General features: G+C 40.5%; 2 protein-coding genes across 2 annotated transcripts in view; both read right to left on the bottom strand.

Annotated features, from left to right (window-relative positions):
- LOC122189982 (tyrosine 3-monooxygenase-like) overlaps positions 1-8,005 on the bottom strand; it is a 36,488-nt gene extending 28,483 nt beyond the window's left edge. Inside the window, exons 1-2 of the mRNA XM_042889560.1 lie at positions 1,985-8,005; positions 882-1,056 (exon numbers count right to left, since the gene is read on the bottom strand). Coding sequence (XP_042745494.1) covers positions 882-1,056; positions 1,985-2,122 — 313 coding nt within the window. The 5' untranslated portion in view covers positions 2,123-8,005. The remainder of the gene's footprint in view (positions 1-881; positions 1,057-1,984) is intronic.
- Positions 8,006-8,807: 802 nt separating this feature from the next.
- PAH (phenylalanine hydroxylase) overlaps positions 8,808-27,029 on the bottom strand; it is a 71,647-nt gene continuing 53,425 nt past the window's right edge. Inside the window, exons 4-13 of the mRNA XM_042889948.1 lie at positions 24,096-24,184; positions 22,352-22,419; positions 18,929-19,125; positions 18,385-18,520; positions 16,856-16,925; positions 14,981-15,037; positions 13,871-13,966; positions 13,388-13,521; positions 10,208-10,323; positions 8,808-9,556 (exon numbers count right to left, since the gene is read on the bottom strand). Of these exons, the coding sequence (XP_042745882.1) occupies positions 9,513-9,556; positions 10,208-10,323; positions 13,388-13,521; positions 13,871-13,966; positions 14,981-15,037; positions 16,856-16,925; positions 18,385-18,520; positions 18,929-19,125; positions 22,352-22,419; positions 24,096-24,184 (1,007 nt within the window). The 3' untranslated portion in view covers positions 8,808-9,512. The remainder of the gene's footprint in view (positions 9,557-10,207; positions 10,324-13,387; positions 13,522-13,870; positions 13,967-14,980; positions 15,038-16,855; positions 16,926-18,384; positions 18,521-18,928; positions 19,126-22,351; positions 22,420-24,095; positions 24,185-27,029) is intronic.

The raw sequence follows: 27,029 nt of genomic DNA, 5'->3' as shown, positions 1-27,029 counted from the left end.
ATTCAGGGAACCATGAGTCAATCTATCTCTCTCATCTAGCAGGGGCATTTCTGACATTCCCAATTTCTAATAGTTTCCTGTACTCATTCATTTCCTATCTGCCTGTAAACAGAACAAAGAGCAGTTTATCGCTGACAGATACATTTTTCCATCTTGCTATGGTAATTCAACTGGCTGTTAGCAGAGTAGCCACTTGCAGCATTTTACAAGAAGCTCATCACCTGCTTCTACCAGTGAGACCACTACCTCAAGGTTTTCTGCTGATCCTCTCTTCCTCTTACACTCTGGAAGCTTTTTCCAGCAGGTAGCATTTAGCTCTTTTCAGTGGAAGAGCAATCTAACTCAAGAGAGTCCTACTGGAGCCAAATGGCAGCAGCCTTGGCACAATAAACAGACATCTACAGCTCATTTTTAGCAAAACCAACACCATACACTACAAGCAAAAGAAACATTCAGACTCTCTGCCACATTACTGCATTCCCAGCAAGTGTCTGCAGTCAGTTCTATTCCAAGCTCTCATTTCTCAGTCCACAGGTTTCCTGTCATTGAAGTGCTTCCAGTTTCTCCTGAGTTTCTTATTTTGCCACTCTTTCCTTCTCATTTCCCTCTTTTTGGAACACTATTCTCACCTCTGTTCCATTGTCAAATTTGGAATTTGACAATGCCAAAATGCCCTCCTTTTCACAACAGCCAGAATGATCCCAGGGAAATGAGTCACACATGTTTAAAAAAAAAAAGTGCATGCTCACCTGCTTTCCAGTCTAATGAAGTTATTATCATTGAGCTAAAGGTAATTAACAACCTCAGAAAAAGAACTGCCAACAAAAAAAACTACTCCAAATACAAATAAAACAGCATTAGCATATGCATATGGTTCTTACTTTTGTCTTCATTGCCCGTTTTCACATCCTCTGTTACTCTCTTTAAGGATGTGATAAGGTGACTAATATCAGCTCTGTGAACTTCACATTCAACAAAAATGTCAAGATGATCAGCAGAGTTCTTGAGCTTTTTGATTCTCCTGGTTTCAAAGTGATGGATCTCAGTTTCAAACATCTGCAAGAGCTAGATGTTAATATGATGAAGCTTTTCCAAAAATATGAAAAGCCAAGTCTAGAGACAGTTCTGCAATGTCTTTAAAAGGTGATGAAAAAAGATCTTAGCAAGAAGTACATGTTAAGCAATGAAGTCTACTAATGCCCAGCTTAGAAGGAAGATACAGGCAGAGCTAGAGTAAACACAGTAGAATTAGGTAGAAGGAGACAGAGATGAAAGATGAGATATTGTTGATTGCAGTATTTCATCTGTGCAGAAATAACAAATGAGTGTAACTCTCAAGAGCCAGCAGAATGGAAGCAGATCTATTGATGTGTAATTGCACCATAATCATTAAATAACTGCAAATAATTAGAAATAAGTAACAAATACAATGCTTTAATTTTGGGTTATTCATTTTCTCAGACAAGAGTGAGCACTTTGTAAGGATAGTTCATGCTCTTAGAATACATAATGCCTCTGTGATTTACAGCTCTTGTATTTTCTGTCTTCCCTGCCAAATATGAAAAAAAAAAAAAAAAAAAAAAAAAAAAAAAAAAAATCATTGGCTCCTAACATCCCTACATTTAAGTACTTCAAATGTTGCCCTGTTTTTCTGTCATAGTTGACCACCACAACTGATAGAAAGAAGAAACAGACCGGTATATGCTCTTGCATAGAATTGTGATTCTTCTAAATAACTATCTAGTTGCTTCTTCCATTCAGAAAATTTTCCTTCTTTACCTAGAGAAATCATTCATGCTCTCTGAGCATCTGTAGCACAACAGGAGCAAGAAGGAAGGAGTAAAGCAGGTGGAGAGCACAGGCAGGCAGAGAGAAAGGAAGGCGAGAGAAATGGAGATGCAGAATGGGAGAGGTGAAGGCAATAGGAACAGTAGAAGTGGGTCTGTGGAGGTAGGGAACAACAGGTGAAAAGTGCAGTCTGTACCTCAAAGACTCTAGCTGCCTTAGAGAGCTCAGTCTTCTTTACAGTGCAGAGGGTGAAGTTCAGTATGAGAGTGTCTCTGTCATCCGCCTTGCTGGAGTCAAGACTACCTCGCCTGTTTAGGGACTCTGCACTACACATCTTCTCCTCACCGGACTCTTGCGTTTGGCCTGAGGTCACTCAGAAAAAAAATCTTCATTGGGAGCCAAGGGAGTGGATTGCAGCTGTGAGATGTCCAATGGAAATTGGACTGAGGATGTGAGTGCTTCTCCCAAAGTAATGGCCAGGGATTCTGATGGAACTGGAGATACAGTGGGTCTGTGTGGATGGTGGGTTAGATATAGGGTCACTTATGTTGACCATGACAGACACATCAAGGGAAACCACCTACGTAGGTTATGCGCAAGAACCCAAGGTAACCCCCCTCTTCTGGGTAACTTCAAAGTGGGGCCCACCCACTCTGTTTGAAGGTGCCTGCAAGCCATTCCCCCTAGAGATGGCCTCCTTTGTAGATAGGCAATTAGCTTGAGTACCATTTACATCTTTCAGTTTGGACTATCATCCTCCCAGAGAATCAATAGTCTCTTCTCTCACTTCCTAGCCAAATCCAAGTGATGTCTCCTTGAAACTGTGGGACAGGCAGGGAGATCTGAGCCAGTAAAAGGTCACTGCCTACCTTCGAGCTTTTCCTGTTTACAATCTCTGACCTGTTCTGCTCTACCCCTGCAAAGACTGAGTGCAGCATCTAGGCAGCTTCTGTGTTGCAACTTATTTCTGTTAGGATTTTTCTTGCAGTAATATAAACTCTTTAAAAACCCAGGGTAACTTCCTTCTCACTGCTGGTAGGACAAGCATAAGGGGATTTCAGTTCTGCTCCTGCATAGCATGACATCCCTTGAAGTCTGTAAATATGTTTCTGAGTCTGAGCACCTGTGTATTCCTATCCCAAGTTACACCATACTGAACCCCTATGAAAGTCATCTTGGAATCCAAAAGCCTGTGTCTTTTGGATTCCAAGTTCTGTCCTTCTTTTGCAGATGCAGCCATTTCTGATGTTTCCCTTATCTGATCCTGGCTGGATCTCACACCCTAGTGATTAATTTATCTTTGGACAGAGCGTATAGACATGCTGCAACTAGATTTTTACCCCGCAGCGACCATAACCACCCTGCATTTCTCAAATGGCCCAAAACAGCACTGGAAAGTTCTCTACTGCCTCAGCTGTTGAAGGTAAATCTCATTGCCCCTGAAGAACATTGGTTTATCCTGACGTAGTACAGTCCGGGCTCAGCAGAAGGGTAAGCAGCGGACTGCGAAGCTCCGTTCCCGCGGCAGCGCCCGGCCCGCGGGCAGAGCCGTGCTAGTCGCTGTCCGAGGTGCTGAATCCGACCGGTCTCTGGGCTCGGGTATTCTTCTCTCCGTAGTCTGCCCAGGGCTCCCGGCACTGAACACCCCATCCCTGTCCAAAGTCATGTCTCAAGGGACATAGCGGCCCGTATAAAGCCCAAGAAAGCACCAGCCTTAACTTTGCCTGTAAAATGGATTGAACAGAGGAGATAGGGGCAGGGAGTAGGCTCTGGGGAGGAGAGCCTCCTCCCACTCTCATGTTCTCTCCACTGTCATGTTCCCATAGCAGTGATGGCAAGGCTGGGTGCAGATGAATAAGCCAAGATGAGTCTGACTGCCTGAACCCATGCTAGGCTTCTCCAAGTTGAATGGATGCATACATCCCCACATCCTAGTCACAGGCACGTCTCAAATAATAGATGACATGAGATATCATACTCCAGCCTATTCTCTTCTGAGTCCTTGCACTGTAGATTAAATCTTGAGGGCCTGAGATGCATGTTGAAGGCACTGGTCATAAATACTAGGAGAGAGAAGCAGCAGACTCTTATGACTGTCTCTACATTCTTGTGTCAGATAGATTCCCATCTCTACATGCTTGTACAACACAAAGCAGAATGTTCTTGCATACAGATTGAGATTTCTCAATGGAGCCAGACTGGAGTCGTGAGCTACCCATTAAATCAGTACAGACAAAAGCTTGCAGTGCAGCTTTGCAGCCGTGGAAGATCCAATACAGAGTGGCATAACTCTCTAGGTGGTAGCATGTCCTTTCCCAGCTAGTGAACACTTTAGAGCCACCTAGAATCATGTTTGGGGCAGGCCCTGAAAGGAGCCACACATTATGTCATAATTATGCCACACATAATGCCACACATTAAGTCTGCTTTGGTAGGACATCTGAATTAAGGAAAGTAAGTTAGGTTAAAAGTTCACATTCGTGAGGTGCTGAATCGACAGATACAGATTTGAGCTTGCTAAGCTGGTTTCTCACTGCCAGTAACAGATGCTTTTCTACAGACCTAGACAATTAGTGCCTGTTTTTCTAAATAACATTGCTAGCTTTCCCATCTCTGGAATGCGAGACAGCAGAGTAGGATGGTAAACCACAGATTAACAAAGAAGCAGTGGATTGGTAAACAGAGTTGCAGCTGATGAGACAACAAACCAGAGCCAGCCAAGTGTCCTCCAACCTGACCCAGGCCTTCATCAAAAAGACCATCAAACAACAACCGAGAGATAGCATGTGTAAAAGAACTGAGACTTGGGGTAGGGGGGGATGTCAATCATTCTGGGTACTCATTGTAATAATGAGTAATTTTTTTTGAGTGATAATTTTCTTGAACATCTAATGCATACGTAAGCAGCTTGTTTTTTAAAGTATGTACTTTTCTTGCCCTCCGGTATGCAAGCTAGGTGGGAATACCGCCTTTGCATCTGGCATGTACACAGTGCTGATTAGACATACCTGCATTTTGACTACTCTGTGGTTATAGAGTTTGATTTCTACACATCACATCCCACTCCTAGAATTTTGTTTTCAGCACTTTTTAGGACTTCTAGGGGTATAGAATTAGAGGTTTTAGGCTGGAGGCTACAGTTCTACGTGAGGAAAGAAGCACAGTGTGTTATCCCTTCCTATAGGAACAGACAGCCTCTTCTTATAGAAACTTGGTTTTTCCTACTCAAGAAATAGTGTGTTACTCTCTTGTGCAGATCCTGGGTGGAAGCCATGACTGATCACCACAGATAACCTGCCCATTTTTCATCTTTTCCCACTGTGAATTTCTCCACCACGTATGAACTCAGTGCTATCCATATAAGGAGATATAGAGCTAATATTTATTTTAGTTAGATTAATTTAAATGGCTAAATTTTAACATTAAAAGTCTTCTTTGCCAATTGTCAGCTTAGTATGAAGGAGTAGAGATACAGGCTTTAAAAGAATGCACTCTTGTGCACTCTTCCAAGAATTTTGACATCCTTTGAGGAATAAAGCAGTTCTACTGAAATGGTAGTCTGCCAGCATCTTAAGAAGCCCAGAGGAGACCACATGCCCATGTGTAACATGTGTTGATCACTCCTTCTTCCACCACCGTCAGTGATCTTGGTTGAAGTTACTGAAAAGGCAGAGGACCTCATGGGAGGACTTCTTTGTTCACTTGAAGCAAAGCTTGAAGATGGGCATGGTGAGATAGAAGCAAGTGCCTCCACTTACAAGGTGGTCTAGGGATAAGTTAATTAGAGAAGCATACGAAGATATACAGAGTATGCAAAGGTAAAGTAATCAGTGTATTACTGCATATTTCTAGATGATTACATTCATCAAGAGAATTTTCTTTTTTTTATCTCAGTTTCCCATAAAGCTCTATAGTCTTGTCAGAATGAGTGATACTCAACACCCCAAGATAGCCTTTTTTTTTTTTTTCCATTTGAGCTCACATCAAATGGTCTTTCCTTCTTACCTGGATATTTAATTCTGATCAACATGTGTGGAAAAGTTACAATTTCCAAGTAAAACAAAAAGCATGGAATTAAAAAGTGGTTCAGTAAGAATACACTTTCAAATGCAATTTACTTTGTACTATTTAAGTCACATTAAAGCCAATATTTTTCTGCAAGGAAAATCTATTTTCAGTATAGTTTTACTACTTTTAAAATATTGAGCACTTAACTTCTTCTCATCTCTGAGTCTTGGTGAGCAGATTTGGTTAAAGTTATTGTTCATTTGCACTTGCATTAAAGGACACAGAACCACAATTATGGCATCAGTGTCCTTAAACTATTCTAGCCGCACATAAAAGATAACCACGACTCCTGGATTCTCAGTATCATTGTAGATTTACTACTGTCACACATAACAGAGATCGAAAGCATCGGAGTTTGGAAAGCAGCCTGAGGGTTAGTCTGAAAGATTTCATCCCTCACATGAAATTGTCTTTTTCTGGAAAAGAGTTACATTAGGGATTCCATTTTATTAAGATATTAAAATATAGGTTACTTTGACCCTGAAAATACATGCCAACCAAGACTGAAAGAACTAAACAGATATTGTCATGAGAAAAAAAAAGAAAAAAAAAGATATAGAGCTAAAAAGTCTTACCTCAAAGCACCAAAATGATACAATTTTGCATAATTCTACAGAAAAGATTCCAGATTATATCCTTTATTCAGTGTTATTACTCACTGTAAATATAATGGAAACAGTTGTACTTTCTGTCTTCCGAGAGGATGATGCTTACATGGAAGCTCCATTGATTTTCAAACTAAAAATACAAGAGTAGCACAATAGTAGGTATGGGACTTAAGGACTTTCAAAGTCCTGTCCATGTTTGGATCTTCTAACTGAAATATAACTCTTTAATCATCTTAGTATCATAATGCAATATACTTTCAAACTGGAAATATTCTGGATTGGTTTGCTCCACTCAGTTCCAAATGTTCAATTTGCAAATGTTGATCTCACTCTTTCAATTAGAGAGCTATGGAGAGGGATTATGCAATGTTGACTGGTCCAAGAGAGCATTTCGCTACCTTGAGTGAAATTTACTGGATAAAGTACAGAAATAGCTTTCTGAACAGCAAAATTCTTATCTCTCTGTGACTCATCCATTGGATTAAGCTGGAAATACCCCCACTTCCATTTGCTGCTTGACAATCTATACTTCAGGCAGGGAAAAAAAGTGCTTTAACAAAAGAGGAAGATTAAAGTACAAGCAGGGGAAAGAAGGAAAATCTAAAAAGCTTAATGATTTAGGAGCTGTCTTGAAAGATAGCATGTGTGAGTTTGAAAGCATTCAGACTTGGACAGAGCTAACCTCTGTCTCCCATAGCTCAAATCAATCCATCTTTAAGAGCAAGAAATCAGGCAAAGATGGCAGGAGACATGGATTGTCTAAGAGCTTATGGAAAAAAGAATATAGGAACATTTTCAGGCATGCAAGAATGACGCAAGGAAGACTAAGTCCTACTTGGAATTAAATCTGGTGAGGGAGGTCAATGGCAACAAAAAAGATTTCTTTAAGAATGGCAGATGCAAAAAGGGAGGCTAGTGAAAATGTAGGCCTTCTGCTGAATGAGGTGGGTGCTTTGAAAACAAAGGACACTAAGTAGGTGGAGTTATTGAACATCTTTTTTGCTTCAGTCTTTACTGTTAGGAATTCCTCTGAGGAATTCCAGGTTCTGAAGATAGTCTGGGGAGAGGAAGACTTCCTTTTGGTTGAGGAGGATCTGATCAGAGATCTTTTAGGCAAATGACACACACAGATCCATGGGCCCTTATGGGATGCATCATCAAGTGCTGAGGGAGCTGACAGAGCTGACAGCATTTGATTGCAAAACCTACTTCTATCATGAAAGATCATGGAAGAGAGGTGCCTGAAAAATGGTGGAAAGTCAATATAACTCCAGTCTCCAAAAAGGATGAGAAGATGAACTCAGGACACTACGGGCCAGTCATCCTCACCTGCATCCCCCAGAAAGTAATGGAGCAGTTTATTCTGGATCTCTAAGCAAATAGAAGAAGTTTATTAGAAGCAGTCAGCATGGACTGACCAAGGGGAAATCAGTGCCAATAAATATCAAGTGAATGTGGCAGGATATTTTCAGCAGTGCCAGTGACAGAACAAGGGGCAATGGGCACAAACTGGAACATAGGAAGGTCCATATGAGCATGACAAAGAATTTCTTTTCAGTTATAGGTACTGGAATAAGCTGCCCAGAGAGGTTTTGGAGTCTCCTTCTCTGGAGATATTCAAAACCTGCCTGGATGCTTTCCTATGGAACCGACTGTATGGAATACGCTTTAGCAGGGAGTTGGACTTAGATGAACTCCAGAGGTCCCTTCCAGCACTTAAAATGCTGGTTTTGGTTGGGATTCTAGACACAGACACAAGAAGTTAGGAGTTGGAAGGCTCCAATATTTTCATCTGTTTTGAAGGATCACTTCTCCTCCTGGTGGAGGAAGATACTGACATTGAGGATGAGTACTGATATCCACCTGATTATGAATCCAAAACGTTAGGAGAAACCTTGCTGCAGGTCTGATTAAAGCACTCACCCTCAGAGGGTGAAGAACGTCGCCTTCATACCTCAGCCTTCCACAGTGAGTATCAAAAGAACTATCCTCTTTTTAAGCATGCTGAATCAATTCTGAATCCACGTTACAGAATATTATAGCAGAGTTGTTACAGCTCTGAATCTGAGCTAATAATACACTGATGCACCACTAAAATCTTTACATTTTGTCTTGCTTGCCTATAGTAATGGCTTAGTGATCTCACATCCAACTACAAAAAGCCACACAGATGTGTCTTTAGGTAACTCTTCTCTGAAAAGACTTCTTTGTGAGTACAGTACCGAGGCATGGACTCCATGTTTTAGATAGGCAATGTCAGTGCCTTTCTGACAAACTCCACTCTGCAAACCAGTGACACAACACAGCACACCATGTTCTTGGTCTGAAGAAACCATTTCGGGATTAGTGCTTGTGCAAATACAGTATATTTTTGCATATTTTGCATATTTTTGTGATAAATTTCTGTTATTGAAGCTGCAGCATACTTGCTGTCTTTTCCACTAGCATCTGTGCTTTTAGTCAATGGCAACATCAAATTCTGAAGAAAAAAAAAAAAAGTATTATTTCAGGACAGAGGCGTTCATGTGTAAAAAAAGAGGTACAGTTTCACCAAGCGAAGTCATGGTTTACAGGGCCAGGCAGTATGCAGACTTCTGAAGCATATAGAGTTCAGCATTTCATGGAAACTTGCACAAATGTGAGGAAGTGAGGGGAGAATGTCTGAGAGGAAAAAAGAATAAAAGATGGATTACTCTGTGTTGGTCATTACTGTTCTGTCACTGGGCCAAGTGTGGTAACACAACCCCATGTTTGTAACAGGCCGTAGCACTGCATGGTGGAGATCTCCCCCTTCTGATAATTTTGTTACGATATATGTGGAGAGTTTCCCTAGATTCCCAGTACTAAGATTATTGTTAGGCTTTAATGAGAAAAAAATGGATTAGTGTCTGAAGGCCAAAATAATAATAATAATAATAATGATAATTGATATATATGATATAGGCATGCAGTACACAGTAAGATAATAAACTGAAGCTAAGTGAAGACTGGCATTTTTGCATGACTTCTTCTATGTAGCCAGTGATTTGCAAGAGTTACAGAAAATCTTCATTTGATCTTCTGGAGGGCATTGCAGAGGATCCCCATCTCACCTGTAAAGAAAATAATCAGACTAATTAGTCCTACAGCTAGTTTATTTCTAACGTTTATGTATATTATATAACAGTATATAATGTATACTCTATACAACATATACTTATATAACAGTATATAATATATTATATACAGTATATATTTATATTTATAGTTATATTCATTCCCTGGGGGAAAAAAAAAAAAAACAAAAAAAAACAGTTTTCAGAGACAGCCCTTCACTTTCATTAGTCATACAAGGTTGGCTTGTAGGATCAGGAATGCTGATTCTTGGCAGGGTAGCCAATGTTAGGAAAAAAATATATCGTGAGAAAACTAGAAACAAAAAAGGAATATATAAATAAGCCAAACTGCTCTTCTTCAATAAAAACACCTGGCGACACAGATCAGAAACCATTACAGGGCCTCTGAGTTTTCCTAGCACCTCCAGTTAAAATGGATATTTCAGATGTAACTAACTATGGTCAACTAGAAGTGCTATTTTGAAGCTTGTCTATAATTAGAAAGGAATTTTTGTGCAATAAAAGATATCTGATGCTTGATCATGGTCAAGCTCAGAGCATAAAAGGCAAAGACAAAATCTGTTTTGTGGTTATTATTTCTGATTTGAGCTTAGAGGTATTCAGGCTAACAGAGCCATAGTTCCTTACTGTTGATAGTGTCAGCTAAGTTCTTCAGCTGCTTTGCATTGTCCAAGACTTCGATCCTCTGGGTGTAGGGATTGTACCGAACAGAGAAAGGACGAGGGATTGTTTGGGCAAATTTCCTGAGGCAAAAATAGAAAAACACATGCAAATGTGAAAAGTTCCGTTTTTCAGCAACTCTTCTCAGTTGGCATGTACATTTGCTGATGATGGGAGGAAGGAACTGAAATTCCTGCTGAGTGAGATGATGGTGTTCTGTAACACACTTGAATCTTCATTTGTCCTTACCACCTCTAGTTTTTCCAGACAAATCTAATTATTCTACACTTCTGACACAGGACAGCTACATAGCTATCAGTATTTGCCAAACAGCAAGATCTCATTTTTCTTTCAGTAATGCAAAATCCTGATCCGCGTCTACAATTTCTGGAAAGCAAAGTCAAATATTATCATATTATGCCTCCTGCAATATCAGGCAACAGGCAAACTTCTGGCATGGTTGGTAGTGGTTCCCAGGTCACTGAAAAATAAGAGTCAGTGAAGTGAAGCCTTTGCCACCCTTATTCTCAGCCTTCTCTGCTGCAAAATAGTTAATTCCATGGCAGAAACATTAAGATTTAAGTATCTTGGGATAACACTAATTTGCATTACCACAGAATTGTAGAAGGGAGAGCTGAGTGGGAAAAGATGGTGAGAGCTATTGTTCCAGGCTCTTTGCAGGACCCAGCAGGATACTGGTTTATATATCTGCTTCAGATTACTGAAGTTATTGCTGAAGGAGGAAAGAAAGCGAACAAGAGTTGATTTTGAAGCCTCACTGTATAGGCTGTGACTCAGCATGGTTAATCCCATATTCCCAGAACAGTGAAATATGTTGGATGCCACTTCTACATTGCTCCTCAGTTTAGCCCTAATTATTATCAGAGAAGGCCATTGTTTCCAATAGAGTTCAGTGTGAGCAGGCTACAAGGTATGACAACAGAAAACGATTACACTGACTACAATGAAAGAATTTAGTATTGTCTGTTCAGCTTTACTAAGTGAGAAGGTCCTCTTTAGAAGATGGTCTTCTTAAATATCTGCTGCAAGTAAGATCCTTGTTAGAAGATGAATACCTCTAGGTGAGATATTTCAGGTCAACCTCATAATTTTTCAGAGAGGTGTTCTATTACACACACGCGTACACACACACATAACCCACCAACACAGGCACTGAAACAGCATCTTCACGTCTATTTAACCAGTTTTCCAATTCTATTTTTGAAACAAGTGAAAGAAGCAATAAAACCTATAAAGTAAGGAGTTTTCTATAGAGTAAGGCAACATCTTTTTCTCTTTAGAGTAAGACTTTTCCTCACCTGGAGAAGTACACAGTGAAGATAGAAACTGTATGCAGGATGTTAATAGCATAATCCGGAGAAGAAAATTATCTTTTTCAAGTATTGCCTCACAGAAAAAGGCAGGAGTAGAGGCTACAGGTTAATGATGACTGAGGAAACAGTAGGGGAGGTAGCAAGGAAGACATAGCACCAGGGAGCCTGGGGCAGGTGAATGTCTTGGTATGTGTTAATCTGCAAATGGAAGAAAGTGGAAGAGAGAAAGAAAAATAGAGACGGCAGATCTCGGACAAGTCCCTGTATAGCATCTGCTGTGAAAGATTTATTGAGCGTGAACAAGATTAATCCCCAGATGCTTGGCTAATGTCCAGAAGGAATGTTTTTGTTGATAATGTTATTACAGAAAAATAGAAATATTTCTGTGAGGTGGAACCCAAGCTGAACCCTAAGTGCAGTCTGAGCCAGTTCTGTTTCAAGAACCAGAACTGAAACTGGACTTTTGTTTCAAAGTCTTGTACTGGAACTGAATTTGTATTTGAGTCACAGATGACTCAAAGATTTATTAAGTAGCCCTGTAGGCTTGTAAACACACTGTTCGCAACAAGCTGGAGGCTCTGTATTAAGCTAACAACAGAGGCCTCAGGATTGGTGTTATTAGGCTTGCTGCTAGTTTCATTTAGTTGTAATATCAGTTGTCTAATGACCATGTATCTACTACCCAATTTATCACAGTTTTGCTCAATTCTGAAAAATTCTGCTTTATAATGCTTAGTGTTAATAACTTTTGTATAGGCAGGAATATCAAGTAGTTATGCTGTACAGGGTGAATTAAGTCAGACCCTAAAGTATGATATAACATAAGGATCTATTAGAGGGCTGATAAATGAGGCCTAAGGGCATGAGGATAAGATGGGATAGAATGGGAAGAGATAGGATGGGATGGGATGGGATGGGATGGGATGGGATGGGATGGGATGGGATGGGATGGGATGGGATGGGAATGGAACAGGCTAGGGTAGCATGTGGTAAGGTAGATGATGCTGTGGTCCCGAGGCTATCAGAAGTTCCCACTGATTAGGTGTTCATAGTAACCTAGGAGCTGAGGGAAAACAAAAAACAGACAAACAAAAAACTCACAGATACAATTTGAGATGAGAAAAAAGATGTAAACAAAACAAAAAAGATGTAAAGCATATTAGAAAAGACCCTGAACAGACCTTGGGCTAAGGAGGAAGAAAGGAAATGTAAACATATTTATCCTCCTCAGGAAAGAGAGGAAGAAATACTGTATATTAGCATCACAATCTTGCTCTGAGGACCTCAGGAGCTGCTGATAGCTTGAGAGCTCCACCCCCTAACCCCTGACTAAAACTGTTGACTTTAAGACACAAAAGAAAGTGTAAGAGTGAACATAAGTTGAAAAGAAAAGGGAAAAGACACAAGAAAAAAAAAATGTAATAACAAAGTTTAACTATATTATTGTTAAATAAACTTGTTTTGCCTTAATTTGCTAGCTTTGACCCCTGGTGTTATTATCATTGCAATTGGACTGCTAATCTGGGTTCTTGTTTTTAGTTTTTTTTTTTTGTTTGTTTGTTTGTTTTTTTAATATATTTTGGTTAAGCAGGTGAAGCTCTTAATTAGAGCAACCATGAAGTTCTTGACTTCATATACCTATGGCTTTTCTACCTATGAGAAGATTTTGAGTGTAACAGCTGCTTAGACTCCTAGAGCATTGCACAACTTTTTCTCAAAACATTTCCGTCATACCAATACCTGTTACAACAATGAGATCTGTTGCATTTGGCCTGGATAAAGAATTGGGTTATATATGGAATGATTGGCTTACCTTAGCTTTTCCTTCGCATCATTAAAACTTTCAGCAACGAAGTAGACAGGCTGGAACTCAGTAACAGTGTAATTCTGCACAGAAGTGTTCTCCAGAACCAGAGGCCGAATCTCAGGCTTACTTGATAAACAGTACTATAAGCAAAAGGGTAAGAAATCTGTTTCAGTTAAATAATGCTTTAATTTTTTATGAAAGAAAGATACAGCCCCTAAATACCCCCCCAGTTTTACAGGGGAAAAATCTGCTGCTGTGGAATACCAATCATATGGTAACTTAATAGGGAAGAAGCAACTATGAGACATTTCTATGTAAATACACTGACACATTATTATATAGAACACTTCAACAAAATATAACATTATGTGCTATGGAGTATGAAGCAAAATAAGGATCTAAAGACAGCCAGAAGATATATTTGAGTAATTTTAAAAACCAAGGCATGAACCGTATATCATGATTGAAATATTGTTTTAAAGAACATACCTGCAGCTCCCCAAATGAAGACAGCAGCCCAGCACCGTATGCCTTTAGTGAATCACCTTCCTTACATAGTCCAAACTCCACAGTAAACCAATAAACCTAGCAAGAAAATTATACGGGATATGATTCTTGACCAGAAATGACAGGTACACATCATTAATTTGAATGCGTTTAGAATTTGCATTTCTATTTGAAATGTTGCCGTATGTCAAACAACAAATGTATAAATACAGGAAATGTTTTCACAGATTGAAATTCTTCTGAGAGGGCCACGCTAGACTCAATGTGTCTGCAAATTCAGTTCCCTGACAAACAGTGTTGTGCTTTACTGTGCTTACAGTTGTCAGCAGAGCAGAGACAATGAAAACATAGCAATAAAATTTCATTTTGGCTGGCCAACCCAGCTGAAGTTTGAACCTTTGATGATAGAAATATGTTTCCTGTTTTACTCAGAGGGTGTCTGGCTACAGCATCACAGAAGAAATGAGCTGTTATAGCAATAGTAGATCCTACTGCATGGCCTCACTCAACTTTTTGCTCTGCCACTACATATTTGAAGGGACACTCACTCTTGCTCAAATAAAACCCCCTTCATCTATCAAAAACAGCAAAGATAATGCAGCACTCTGCCCAGATGATTTGGCACTGGTGACACTAATCTCATATTCATATCCTGATGTGGGGTCACAGTTCTCCCAGCGCATGATTCAGATGGATCACTGACTGCAGAGGATATTATCTGCTTGGCAGGGTAGAAGAAAAGAGACCCCGGCAGATAGAAGAGTTTTACTGAAGCTGTCTTCCAAATTTTCCCAGGGGCATGTAGTAACACTCAGTCTCTTCTTGCCCAATGTTTGTAATGATGAAAGACTTGACCAACCCTCTGTTTTTAATCAAAACTGTCACTTGGAATAAGAGGTGCCAAAATTATTTTCCTTTAGTGCAACTAAAGTGCAACTAAAACCTTTAGTGTTTCAGGGTGAGGTTTTCCAATCATGGACTTCACTCAGTTCTCATTCAACTCTATGGGAGTTCTATCAGTGACCTCAGTGGCAGCAGAATTAAAACAACACAGGGTGCCTTGGAGAACTGAGCTCTCATTTATTAAATTACCGTAGCAAGTTTCTCGATGAAATCATCTGGAGCTCCCAGAGATGCCAGGCCAATTTCCTGCAACAATAAACCATTATTCTTCAAGTCATTTATTGCAAACATTCTTCCTGTCTTGTCTTATGTAATTTCTCCCATTTTAAATGTTACCATCTCATACTACCACACACAAATGTTTACAGGACTTGTTCATATCATGCAGCATCAATTTTAAAGCAGAAATCTCTCCAGAAATGAACAAAAGAGTCCCATCTAAGTGTCATTTATGAGGCACAACTCTTTAAGTCTGCTTCAAAACCCACTGAGGTCAAACAAAATTTTCATCAAGCCTATAATGCACACCAAAGAGAATGATAGTCAAAGAGAGATAAATCACTCACATCCATACACCTCTAATATTTATCTCTTCTTCAAGGAGTCCTTACTATAAGAGCTTTCTTGCAGCCTTGAAAGAGAGGTGTGTTTGTTTGGTTGGGGGTTTTTTTGTTGTTTCTTTTTTTTCCAAAATTTAGGGCATGAGTTGAAAAAGCTAGCTTATAACTTGGGAGCTAATGAAAACTTTCCTAGGAAGCATGCAATATCTGAATTCAGAAGACAACCATGCAAAACTGCATAATAACCAGATATCTTTCTCGGTTTACTCCAGGGTGAATTGGACATCAAGAATTAATCATCCACCTCTCAGGCCTCCACACACCAAAAGCATTGGAACAACTATTGCCATGGTAAATTCTAGTAAGATGAAGGGCAGTAGGACTTATGTTGAAGGAAATTCTGGGAAAGGCCTTTCCTGAGAGCAAAACTGAACTACATCAAATTAACTACATCAAATCAACTTCTGTTCTGTGAGCGAGACGTTACATCAAGGTTGTTATTCCTTGCCTCCATCTTTCTGTCCTTCTGACCTTCCATTCTCTATGCTTTCTGTCCTTCCTATCTTTCTCTTTGTCTTCCTTTCCTTGCATTTCTTTTTTCTTCTTTCTGTCTTTCTGTCTATGCCTTTCTGTTTTTTCTTGTTTTATGGTAAGATGCAGCCAAAAGTTTACTTTTTCCCTGAGGTTTGGCTTCTTTTCCAGTCATGTTAACATTACCAAAGAGAAAACTTTTCTCCAAACTTTTTCCACACTCACAAGCAAGATAATTCCTCACTTTACATCTCTGCAATACCTTCCTTCATGGCTTAAAAAAAAAAAAAAAAAAAAAAATCTTTCTCTAGTATTTGGACTACAGAATGAATTGATAACCCATATGATTCATGATCCATTCAACTTTTCCCAGAAGTATCAGCATCTACAGAGAAGTTTTTAGGTGAATTTTTCCCAAAAGTCTTGCCTGTAAAAAGCAAACCACACAAGACAGACATTTGGGGTGTGGGCACTTAAGATCATCTATGTGATTTGTGTCTAGATTTCAGTAAGTCATAATTCGTAGCCTACATGGCATCAGCTGTACTTTCATACAGTTTCAGCCAGGAGCATAGCAATGTTCTCTCTCTTCTGGCTTGATTCTTCACAAATCTTTAGAACCTACTACCTATGGACATTTGTAATTTCTGTACCTATCAATTATGAACGAAATCTTCACATTCAGGTGACCAAAAAGCAAGGAAAATAATTAACACCATTTGTTATTTTGAAAGGGAGACTCAGCTGACTTCATCCATACTTTAATAATCTTGAAGGTGAATTCTCCCTTATCCCATCTCATTTCATCCCATTCCATGTCATCCCATCCTGCACCATGTCATCCCATGCCATGCCATGCCATACCATGCCATCCCATCCTATCCTATTCCTCATGGCTCTTGGTTTGTCCTATTAATTACCTAGTCTGTGATGTGTTCAGTTTTAAAAATAGTATAAATACTAAGTAACTTACCTGGGAAAACTGAGCAAAACTGGGATCAGCAAAAAGAGGCACATGTCCTAGTAGCTCATGGCAAATATCACTGCAGGAAAATATGACATGTAGGTAAATTTAATTTAGGAAATGCACTCCTATGAGCAAATAATGCTCAGGAATCTTGGAGTAAATTTTTCCTGCATTGAGATGGTTTGCACTTCTGTGGCTTTTCAGTGGTTTTATCATACATCAGCCAAAGGAAGGATATGTTATTTGTTTTTCTTCATGGAAGGAAATAATGCTTCCAACTGTCCAATTCTTCAGCTCAGGAAAACCAAGGAAGAAATCACCTCACCAAAGGGAACATGCACTATTCTGTCTCAGGGGCAGGAAATACCTTTAGATGAAGCTCATGCTACAGGCAGCCCAGAAGCTCAGCCCCAGTCACTGTTCAGGCCTAGAGCCCCCAACTGAAAGATGGGAGCTCTCAGTTCCTCAAGTGGAACTGTTTTCATCATGATTTGAACAAGTGGCTGGCATGTTTGGGGAAGAACTTACCTACACACTACTAGATTCCTCAAAGACAGAGAAGCGGTTTGATGAAACAAGAAGTGAAAAGGAGTGAAATACTCCCAGGAGGCCAAGGTCTGTGCAAGATGTTTACAGAAAAGGCATTCAAGGAGATGCATGCCCAGGAAAACTGGGCTCCACCAGACCAACTGGACAAGAATTGAATTGGGAATGTCAGAGGCCAGGGTCTCAGAGGGAAAGATACCAACTAAGATGTGAAATATGTAATTTATTGCACCCTCCCAGAGACAAAACACAAGACTTGTAGGAACTGCACAACAACAGGGGTTGGCAGTGAGGCTTTCCACTGTACCATTTGCCCGAGTTTGCCTAGACATTTTGTGAAGAGATGAGAACAAAACATTTCAGTGTGGCTTTGTGCAGGATGGCAATAGGGTGAGGAGAAGCAGGGAGGAAAATTAGAAGAATAAGGAATGGAAAAATGGGGAGGAAAGGGAGGTTGTGGGAAGAAGTAGAGAGCAAAGAAACAGAGAAGAAGGGCCAGAAGAGCTGCAGTAATATGAAGCAGAGGAAGAAGAGGACTTACTTGAACACAGTAAGTGGAAATGGACAACGGACAGTGACAGAGAGAAAAAATATAAAACTTTAAAAGAAAAGGAGTCACTGATATGGGCTTCATTTATCTTTCTACCAGAAGCTTGCTTGCACCATGTTGAACCACTTCTGCATTAGATTTCACACTACTGCTTTGGGTGTTAATAGGTAAGCCAGATGTTTTTGTACACTGCTTTCTCACCTTCCAGCCACCATGTTAGCATGTCATCAGTTAGCAAAACTGTCTGATAAATCCCAGAAGAACTTTCAGAAGTGGATACAACTTACTAAAAAGACTAGAAACCTTCAGTGTTTTCAGAAGAGCGGTCACTTGGCTGTTCTCTGTTAGATCTGTTCCCAAGAGTGCTCTGAAGTCCTGCATTTGTTATCAGTTGTCCTCATCCTACAATTTTACTTACTTTCTATTCCAAAATACTTACGGCTCTGGTGTGTACATAGGTTTGGATGCATGGCGAATATATTGCGTAGAGTGAAATACTCGGAATGCCAGTCCAGCCAAGAAATCCCGAGAGGAGAGCAAGCCCGCAACAGGACGCAGGCGAAATCCAGTGCAGGCTGAAGGGACAAAAACATGGCATTTCAAAAGCAGCTAGGATGCTTGATCTATCCTTACCTGGACACCTTGCAGTAAAAGAACATTTTTAATTGTTTTCTTTGCTCTAACTATGTTAAACAGAATTTAACTGCAAAAGGGCAGGGAATTTTCTGCCCATGTGTACAACCATCATAACATCTGAGCATGCGTAACACTATACTTCTGAAACATTTAGAGAGTGGTATGAGACAGTCTAAATGATGTGACCAAGTGCTCACAGAAAGTCTCTGTGAAAGCATCACCTGCACAAACATTTGTGTTTGGCAGGTTTGTTTCATTTTGTTTCTTCCTTCTTTTTTTCTTCTTTTTTTTTTTTTTTAATGAGGTTTTTTAATTTGTCTGTTTTTGTTTTAACGATTCAAACATACTCTGCAAGAACTTTGAAACATCTTCAAGCTGGGGAATGTTATCCTCCCGGTAGCCACAGTACTTCTCCAGAAGTGGGAAGACATGGTTGTGTTCATAACAAGCATGAGTTGGATAGAGATTCTTCAGCTCTCTGAAGACAGTGCCCCAAGTTTTCTTTTCTTCTTCTGTGTAGGTAACTCGAGGAATAGGTTGACCACTGGAAACAAAAAAGAAAAAAAAAAAAGAAAAAAAAAGATGCACTCAATAGGAGTGACAGAGAAATTGTCCAGTTCCACCAGCATCCCACCCAGGAACTTTCCATGGGCTGACCAGGACTACAGTTGCAGGAAGGAAGACACCTTGGCTCTGACATGCAGGTGCCAAGCAAGCTTCACTTGTTCCTAGGCAATGTCTGGGAAGAACTCACTGAACTCAGATGAGAATGCAGATCTTGTTTAGCTAAGAGACAAGAAGGCTCTGGGAAGACCTCATTGTGGCCTTCCAGTACTTGAAGGAAGCATATAAACAGGAGAGGGAATTGATGTTTATGAAGGTGGATAGTGATAGGACAAGAGGAAATGGTTTTAAACTAAAAAAGAGGAAACTTAGGTTAGATATTAGGAGGAAGTTTTTTGCTCAGAGGGTGGTGATGCACTGGAACAGGTTGCCCATGGAGGCTGTGGATGCCCCATCCCTGGAGGCATTCAAGGCCAGGCTGCATGTGGCTCTGGGAAGCCTGGTCTGGTGGTTGACAACCCTGCATATAGCAGGGGGATTGAAACTAGGTGATCTTTGAGGTCCTTTTCAATGCAGGCCATTCTATGATTCTGTGAGAAAAAGGCCTTTAGTACATTTCTTGCACTACGGTGATGCCAATAAATTAGTGCTTATTTGTCTTACTGAAATATTCTTTTAAAAATATGAACCGGTTGATGATTTCAGTTTCTTTCCATTACCAGGCATGGAACAGCTGTTGAATTTCTTGCTCTAGTCCACACAACATTAATTGTCTTTGTTGAAAGAGGGATATGATCAGCTCCAGAAAATTCTGCTTTGTGGGGGTCAAAGAAACTCTGGGGTGGGCTTTGTGCTACAACAGGTGCAGACTTCAAGTAGTTTGACTTTTTTATTGTAACACGTAATTTTGAGTCAAATCCCACCCTCAGGCCTCCATGTACTTAGCTCATGTTGAAGCTAGCAGGTATTAAGACAATCACAAGCAATGTGTTTTGGCCTCCTGTGAATAGTCAATTCTTAGCAATAATGATAGGGCCATAGGTGAATCCAACAGCTTTGAAAAATCAAAGGGTTTAAGTAACTTAATAGGGTTAACATCACTGCTGGAGTAATGCTGGAGCTTTCCAAGCCCCAGAGACACATTGTTAACTCTTGATGACACGCCACCATCCCACTCTCTCATTTTTCTCTTGAGCCTCAGGGCAGCTGCGCTGGAGCACTCATTTTCTGCACCTCTGTATCAGCCCTCCTTGATCTGTGGAGCCTTAAACATCAGGTTGGATTATGAATCTTGCTGGGGGATTTTTGTTTCTATAGAACTTCTAAGTAATTCTCAGACACCTTCCTGGGCAACAGGGGGAAGATATGGCTTAAAAATCTTTCAAATTTCAATTTAAAATTTGCAGGGATCCACAGGGACAGAAGCAAAGGAAGACAGAAGGAAGAAGGCAGGCTGAGAAAAGCAAAAACAAGTCAGGGAGATGAGGAATTCAATGAAAATGAATGGTAAAAGTACCAAGAAAGAAGGCAAAAGAACATGGGTAGAGAGCAGCAAATGCAACAAAAAACAGCAGGACAAAAGAAAACAAAATAATCACGGAAGAGTGTGCACATAAGAAGATTAAAGTGATAAGGGAAATAAAAGTATGAGAAAACTGACCAAAAACTCACCTCACCTTTGTAACTGACATTACAAGCTAAGCATCTTTGCCTTTTCAGATACTTTCCACAGTGCCTCATAGCTTTGGTTGTTCCTCTCCTCCTGCCTGCTTCTCTATGCTCCTGTCCCTCCATGCAGGGGACACCCCCTTGGTCTCTACTGTCCTGCTGCAGACCTTGAAAGACATCCTCCAGGTGAAGCAGCCAGATAAAGTACACTATCTATGTGGGCCTTCATGACTCAGCATCCAAAGCCACAAAAAAACGACATCTTTCTTCAAGACCCAGAACCCCAAATGTGGGTTTTTCACAGTGTCCTGTAGCTGAAAGATCTTATTTAAAAGTCCAAGAATTGCACATAAAAGGTGCTTTATGGAAATCTGTTCTAGCCTGCAGAGGCTCCAAAGTGTCTGAGAATTTGGATAACAGACTAACTAGTAATTAGCTACATCTTGGAATATAACGGTTTCATCTCCCTAAGCAGGTTTCGGGTTGAATATAGCAGAGGAGGCAGAGGGTAAAATATGAACTCATTTTCATTTTATTTCTGTGTAGGATATGATGAAAGCCTGCAAACTAGAGACCAAAATTTGCTATCTGCTAACTGAGAAAGAAAGAAATCTTCTATGGGATACTTACAAATGGAAACTAAATCCATCTAAATTTGGCCACAGAACCTTATTCAATTTTTCTAGCTGTAAATTGGACTTCTGACTTTTTTCACCTGGCTTTTTTTCACTATACATCAATTAGGCCAATTATTTCTCTCATTTTATGATTGCATTATAAGCTTTTTGGCTCAGGAATTATCTTTTCATCACAGTTCTATCTGAAGTAGCGCTCTAAATGTACAACATATGTTACCTTATCATTCGCAATCACAATTTTTTACCAGTCTCAGCAAGAATCAGACCAAATAGTACTGATGTAAATGTGTGAGTGGCTCTGAGAACAGAATTCTATCTCCTCCAGATTTGATCACTGGAAGCAATCAAGCAAGCCTGTTCTAACTGAATTTATCATCTCTATTCATTCATTTTTCTTGGGAAATTAGAGCCCAAGCTGCTGATTGCAGCTGGGTCAGACAAGATAAAAGTAGAGTATCAGGCGCTGGATTAGCATCAGAACCATAAGTTATTCATTATTTTAATAGTGTATGCAGCTCCTGCTTTAATGTAAATGATAGGCTCTCCTCCCCCAGCCCTGTTTTAATGAGGAGAATGCCAGAAACAGCTTTATTCGATGTTCAGGTCTTTGTAGTAGCAACTAAGTCTGCTGTTCAATTAGACAACAAAGCCAGAGATAAGGGATGCTGTGGGGAAAGAGGATAGGCAATGTTCTCAGCTGAACATGTGCCTGCAACAATTTACTTATGTTTTTCTGCAATTTGAGGATAAATGCATGGACAGGAAGATTTAAACATACAAAAAAGAAAAGCCAGCAGAGGCAAGACTCTCGTGAAAGAAAACAGGGCTCACAGCAGGGACAGAACCCCATAGAAGGCAGGAGACATGGGTTTGCTTTCTGCCTGCACATTGAGCACTCACTGTCTGTAGTTGTAAGCAATGTCTGCAAACTCCTTCCTCCGGGCCCGGTACACAGGATCTTTGAATCCCTAAAGAGAAACAGCAATGATGGGTAAATGCAGGTGGTGAAGAGCTTTTCTTCTGCTGAGAGCATGGCTGGTCTGAGGAGCAGTGAGCTTCTAGGGAGCCCCAAAAATACAGGATTTAATCACTATAGAGAATGTCTATTAGACTTTGTGGTTAGCAGTTTGACCTTTGCAGCTAATCATCTGTCTGATCAGAGTTAAATACAATTTCTAAATCTTCTACTGGGATAACCATTCTCCTATCCCAGTGTGACACTTATAGGATGTAAGTTCCTCAGGGCTAGGAGTGTTTTCATCACCTAAAGTGATGTCCTTCCCAGATAGAAGAAATATCTACGAGGCAAATAGCAGTAAATTCATGGGCACTGCCGGAGTTCATGAATGCCTCCCTCAGGGATGCATGGCGTGAAAGGACTGAGGGGCCATGAAACACAACCAGGTACAGGATACAGCCAAGGTGGAGCATTGATTGAAGAGCACCAGTCAAATAAAGGCCAACAGTGGCATAAAAAACACTGTCTCAGATTAACATGGTACAGATGTATTTGTGGTAAAATCTCATACTTAAGTACTAAAATATCAAAGGCTTTTTTAATTTCTCTCTTTCTATATTCTGTATGTTGCTATGTCTATTTACCTAGAAATTGTCTTCTTTCTTAACACAATCTGAATAAAGTACTCTCTAAATAATTCTAGGAAGCAAAGCTGTTCATTCCTTTCAACATCTATGTTTTTGTTTCTTTCTTTGAATACAGTCTTGGTCTATTCCCACATGATACATGAGGGGGCCATTGGCTCAATGTATCTCCTTTCATTCTGCCTTTCATATGACTGCACCAAGTATCATGAATCATTGTATATGATACATAACACCTCTCGAATTAAGCAATAGGTAGTGAATGACTAATCACCTCATCTCAATTAAACTAATAGCAGCAATTTTTGTTGCGCTGCATGTAATTTATTTATAATCATCCTATCTCAATTAAACTAATAGCAGCAATTTCTTTTGCACTGCATAGAACTCGGTGTGTATTGACAAATGAAAATAAGTTGTTTGCTTGGAGAAGAAGTAAAAGCAGCAAGTATTCTTCTATTTGGAAAAGCTGAAAAAATGTTCAGCTAAGCCAGTGAGTAAAACTACCTAACTCTACCACTTTAACCATGACCTTTTGAAAAAGGAACCTTTTCTTTTTTTGTGTCTCGTGAAACAAGAATCGTGACAGATTTAACAACTACATCACAATGCTCTGAGCTCAATTGTGTGTTTGTCGTATAAAATGTAAAAACACTCTTCCTAACTCCAGGCTGTTATACATTGCTTTTGAAGATTTTGTTGTTAGTGATTCATAAACTGAGTCTCAAGTCAGCGTATCAGAGCCATATGGGAAAACCAGAGGTGTGCCTGTCGTGGCCTTCAGCTTGATGAAGTCTGTGACTCTTCAGGTCTGCTGGTATATGCTTAAATTAAAGCAACTTCAGGGTTGCTCTACTTCATAGCAGGGAATGAACAGATTCTAGCTCTAGAAATATGGCGCCTCTCTTGTTTTAAACCTTGAAACTTAGTCTACTGTATTTGTCTTAAAGCAGAGCAAATGCAAATAAGAGAAACGTCTATCCAAATAACTAGAAACATGTGGACAAAAAAAAAAAAAAAACAACTAAGTTCTTTTTCTCACAGGATGGTCAGCATCCAGCTCCGCTCCATAACTTAGGATCTGATTGGCAAATCTGTCCAGCTCCTGAATACTTCTTGGGAACCATGGCACTGCGAAGTAGAACAGAAACAGAGGCTGTTAGGCTTCTTTGTTGGTTGGTTTGGGGCCTCCTTCTTGTCTATCCATCTCTTAAACATAAATATAAAGAAACACATGTAAGGATCTAATGTCTTCAGACTTCCTTTTCCTGCAGTAGAAGGCAACAGAAAACCCTGCAGATCGTGTTGAATTTGTGGTTGTTCTGCACTGTGGGAAAAATACAGAGCATCAGGAAAGTCCAGCCCTTGGCACAGAGCTAGCTTGTGATGTTTATGATTTTCTGTTTATTATTCTGGTTTCTTGGCTTACCAAAACATAGGAATTTTTCCAGACTGCCCTTGCTTTCACAGTAGCTCAAATCAACTGTTTCAAAGGAATGCCTTCTGAAAATCTCTTTCTAAGACTTACTTGGTGGCCTCACTTAGACTTGGATGCCAAAATAAAATGATAAATGGCACTCTGATACCTCAAACTAGCATTGTATTACTGCACTCATTATACAATAATGTATTCATTTAATTAAAATTCTGGGCCTGGTTCTTCATTGCCTTGTAACTCACATTCTATACACGCTTCCTGCAGTGCAGCCAGGATATGAAATGGGACCACACTGACTACATGGCATGCAATGCCCCTGTGGCCTTCCATTTACAGAAGGTCATAAGGTGGAAGGCAAGGAAAAACAATGGGACTTTCCAGATGTGGTGTGCTCAGACAGGGGAAAGTGGAAAGCAAATATCTTCAGAGCAATTGAGCTACAAGGAGGGACTCACTGCAAGACTCGTGGAATAGACCAAACCTTTGGAGCCAAGGCTATGTTCACCTCAGCAGAAAGAGGCCTGGCACATATGCACACTGGCTGTGCTAGGCTGTGATCCCTCATCCACCTCTTCTAGGAGAGTTTGGCTGCACACCAAGATGCGGGTACCCTTGTCAGTCATTTCTGGGCCTGCCCCCTCCCCTCCCCACTGCAATGCTGAGTTGGGGAAGTTTGATGAAGGCAGTGCAGAGATTATGGCCCTGTTCCTTTCCCTTGCCTCATCAGCACACTGGGCAGAGCATCCTTATGTAACTCCTCTAGGTACCACTAGAAGCTACTAGTGGTAGCTTCAGCTGCCACTTGCTTAGAGTTCCCTCCAGCTGCTCCATTCTTACATATTAGGAACTTTGACACTAGCCATCTGTCTTTTCCCATACCTTCCTTTTCCTTTTCCACTGAAATAGCACCTTTTTTCCATGGTATCCTTTGTTAGCACTTCCACCTCTGTCATTTTCAAGGAAGTAAAACCTGCTCAGGGGAGCATTATCAGGGCAGGTTTAACATACTCTGGTACTTCCCCAGCAACTCACCATATTCAGCAGTGGGCCACTGAGGGCCTTCCTGAGTCAGAGGCTACAGACATGCTTGAATTTAACAGCATCAGAGGAACTTTTTTTCACAAATACAAGTAACTGTTCTTTTAATCCATGTACGAATTTATCTCTAATACATTCTGATGCATTGAGCTCTGTCATTTCATTACGTGTGATATGCCTATCCCTGTTCCCTCTCATCATTTTTCTGGGCAGTGCTTCCAGTTCTACTCTGCTTTTTTTGAGGATCAGTGACAACAAGTCCATGTAATGATGCACCCCATTCTCAGGCCCTGTACTCATGTCCCATATGCTCTCCATTCCACATACAAGTCAAATTGACAGATACTGAGGATAATATCACTTCAAAGTCTACTATTCCAAGCTCAAGATCTCTCAGCTGCTGCTCTATCAGTAAAATGTTGGCTGTGTATTTTGCAACTTTCTTGTATGAACAGGGTCACTTGTTCAGACAGAGCCTCGAGAACATCGCTCTGTGTGGCTTCACTCAGCTAGGAGCACTGCCACTCAGCCACACCTCCCCATCTGATTTCAGGTTTTGTGCCAAATTAACCTGATCACAGGAAAAGCCCCCCATTGGGGAGGGGGGGGAAGGCTTTTTCTGTCTGTAGGGGTAGAGCCTCTGAGGATTTTGTTGGCAGCTGCTATGTGAGCTCCCGCAGTGCCTTGCTGACAGGGATCATCCTGGCTCCTGATAGACCACCAAAGGGATAAGAGGATTACGCTGCCTCCAGGACTATTCAGCCTTGCTTTTGTGGTGCTGGGTTTCTGAGAGACACCTGCGCAGAGCGGCCAGAGCAACACAAGTCACTTTTTGGATGGCCACGGCTTGGCTGCATGCAGATCTCTCACACCCTCTGAGCTGGTGTCCCACAACCATCTTGACTCTGTCCATGCAGCTTCTGTCTCCGGCCAGCCTGACTCCAACCAGCATTTCTGCTGAGTCTCATTTCAAGCTGCGCACTCTTGTTTGCCCTAATAGACAGGCCTGAACGAGACACTAGATGGCAGCAGCAGTCCCAGAAGATCTGCTCTAAGCCACTGCTGGGTTTACTGCTCGCTGGTTTGTTTCCCCAGAAATGCTTTCACCTCGTTGTTTGGTGCCCCTTAAGTTAAACCAGCTGGAGAAGATGACTAAAAGGAGTTATACTGAATCCTAGAGAGGAGTCACTACTGTCTTTTACCGTATTAGGGGTGATTCCGCCCAGCCATCCTGCCCCTTTTTTTTTATACAACCAGCAGGGCATTTATCCCCCAGCTCTGCCACTGCCTTTTGCATGGTGTGGGTGGGAGACTGCCACACTGTTTTATACTTCTGGCTGCCCACTGTTAGGGGAGCTGAACCCCACTATCACAATCCTGACAATTGCTTTGGGATTAGGCAATGGAAAAAGAAAAAGAAAAAGAAAAAGAAAAAGAAAAAGAAAAAGAAAAAGAAAAAGAAAAAGAAAAAGAAAAAGAAAAAGAAAAAGAAAAAGAAAA

The sequence above is a fragment of the Lagopus leucura genome, unplaced genomic scaffold, assembly GCF_019238085.1.
Source record: "Lagopus leucura isolate 7727_CA_CO unplaced genomic scaffold, USGS_WTPT01 Super-Scaffold_100159, whole genome shotgun sequence".
NCBI classification, from domain to species: Eukaryota; Metazoa; Chordata; class Aves; order Galliformes; family Phasianidae; genus Lagopus; species Lagopus leucura.
The sequence above is the reverse complement of the archived record's forward strand: the minus strand, read 5'-3'. Positions and strand labels throughout refer to the sequence as shown.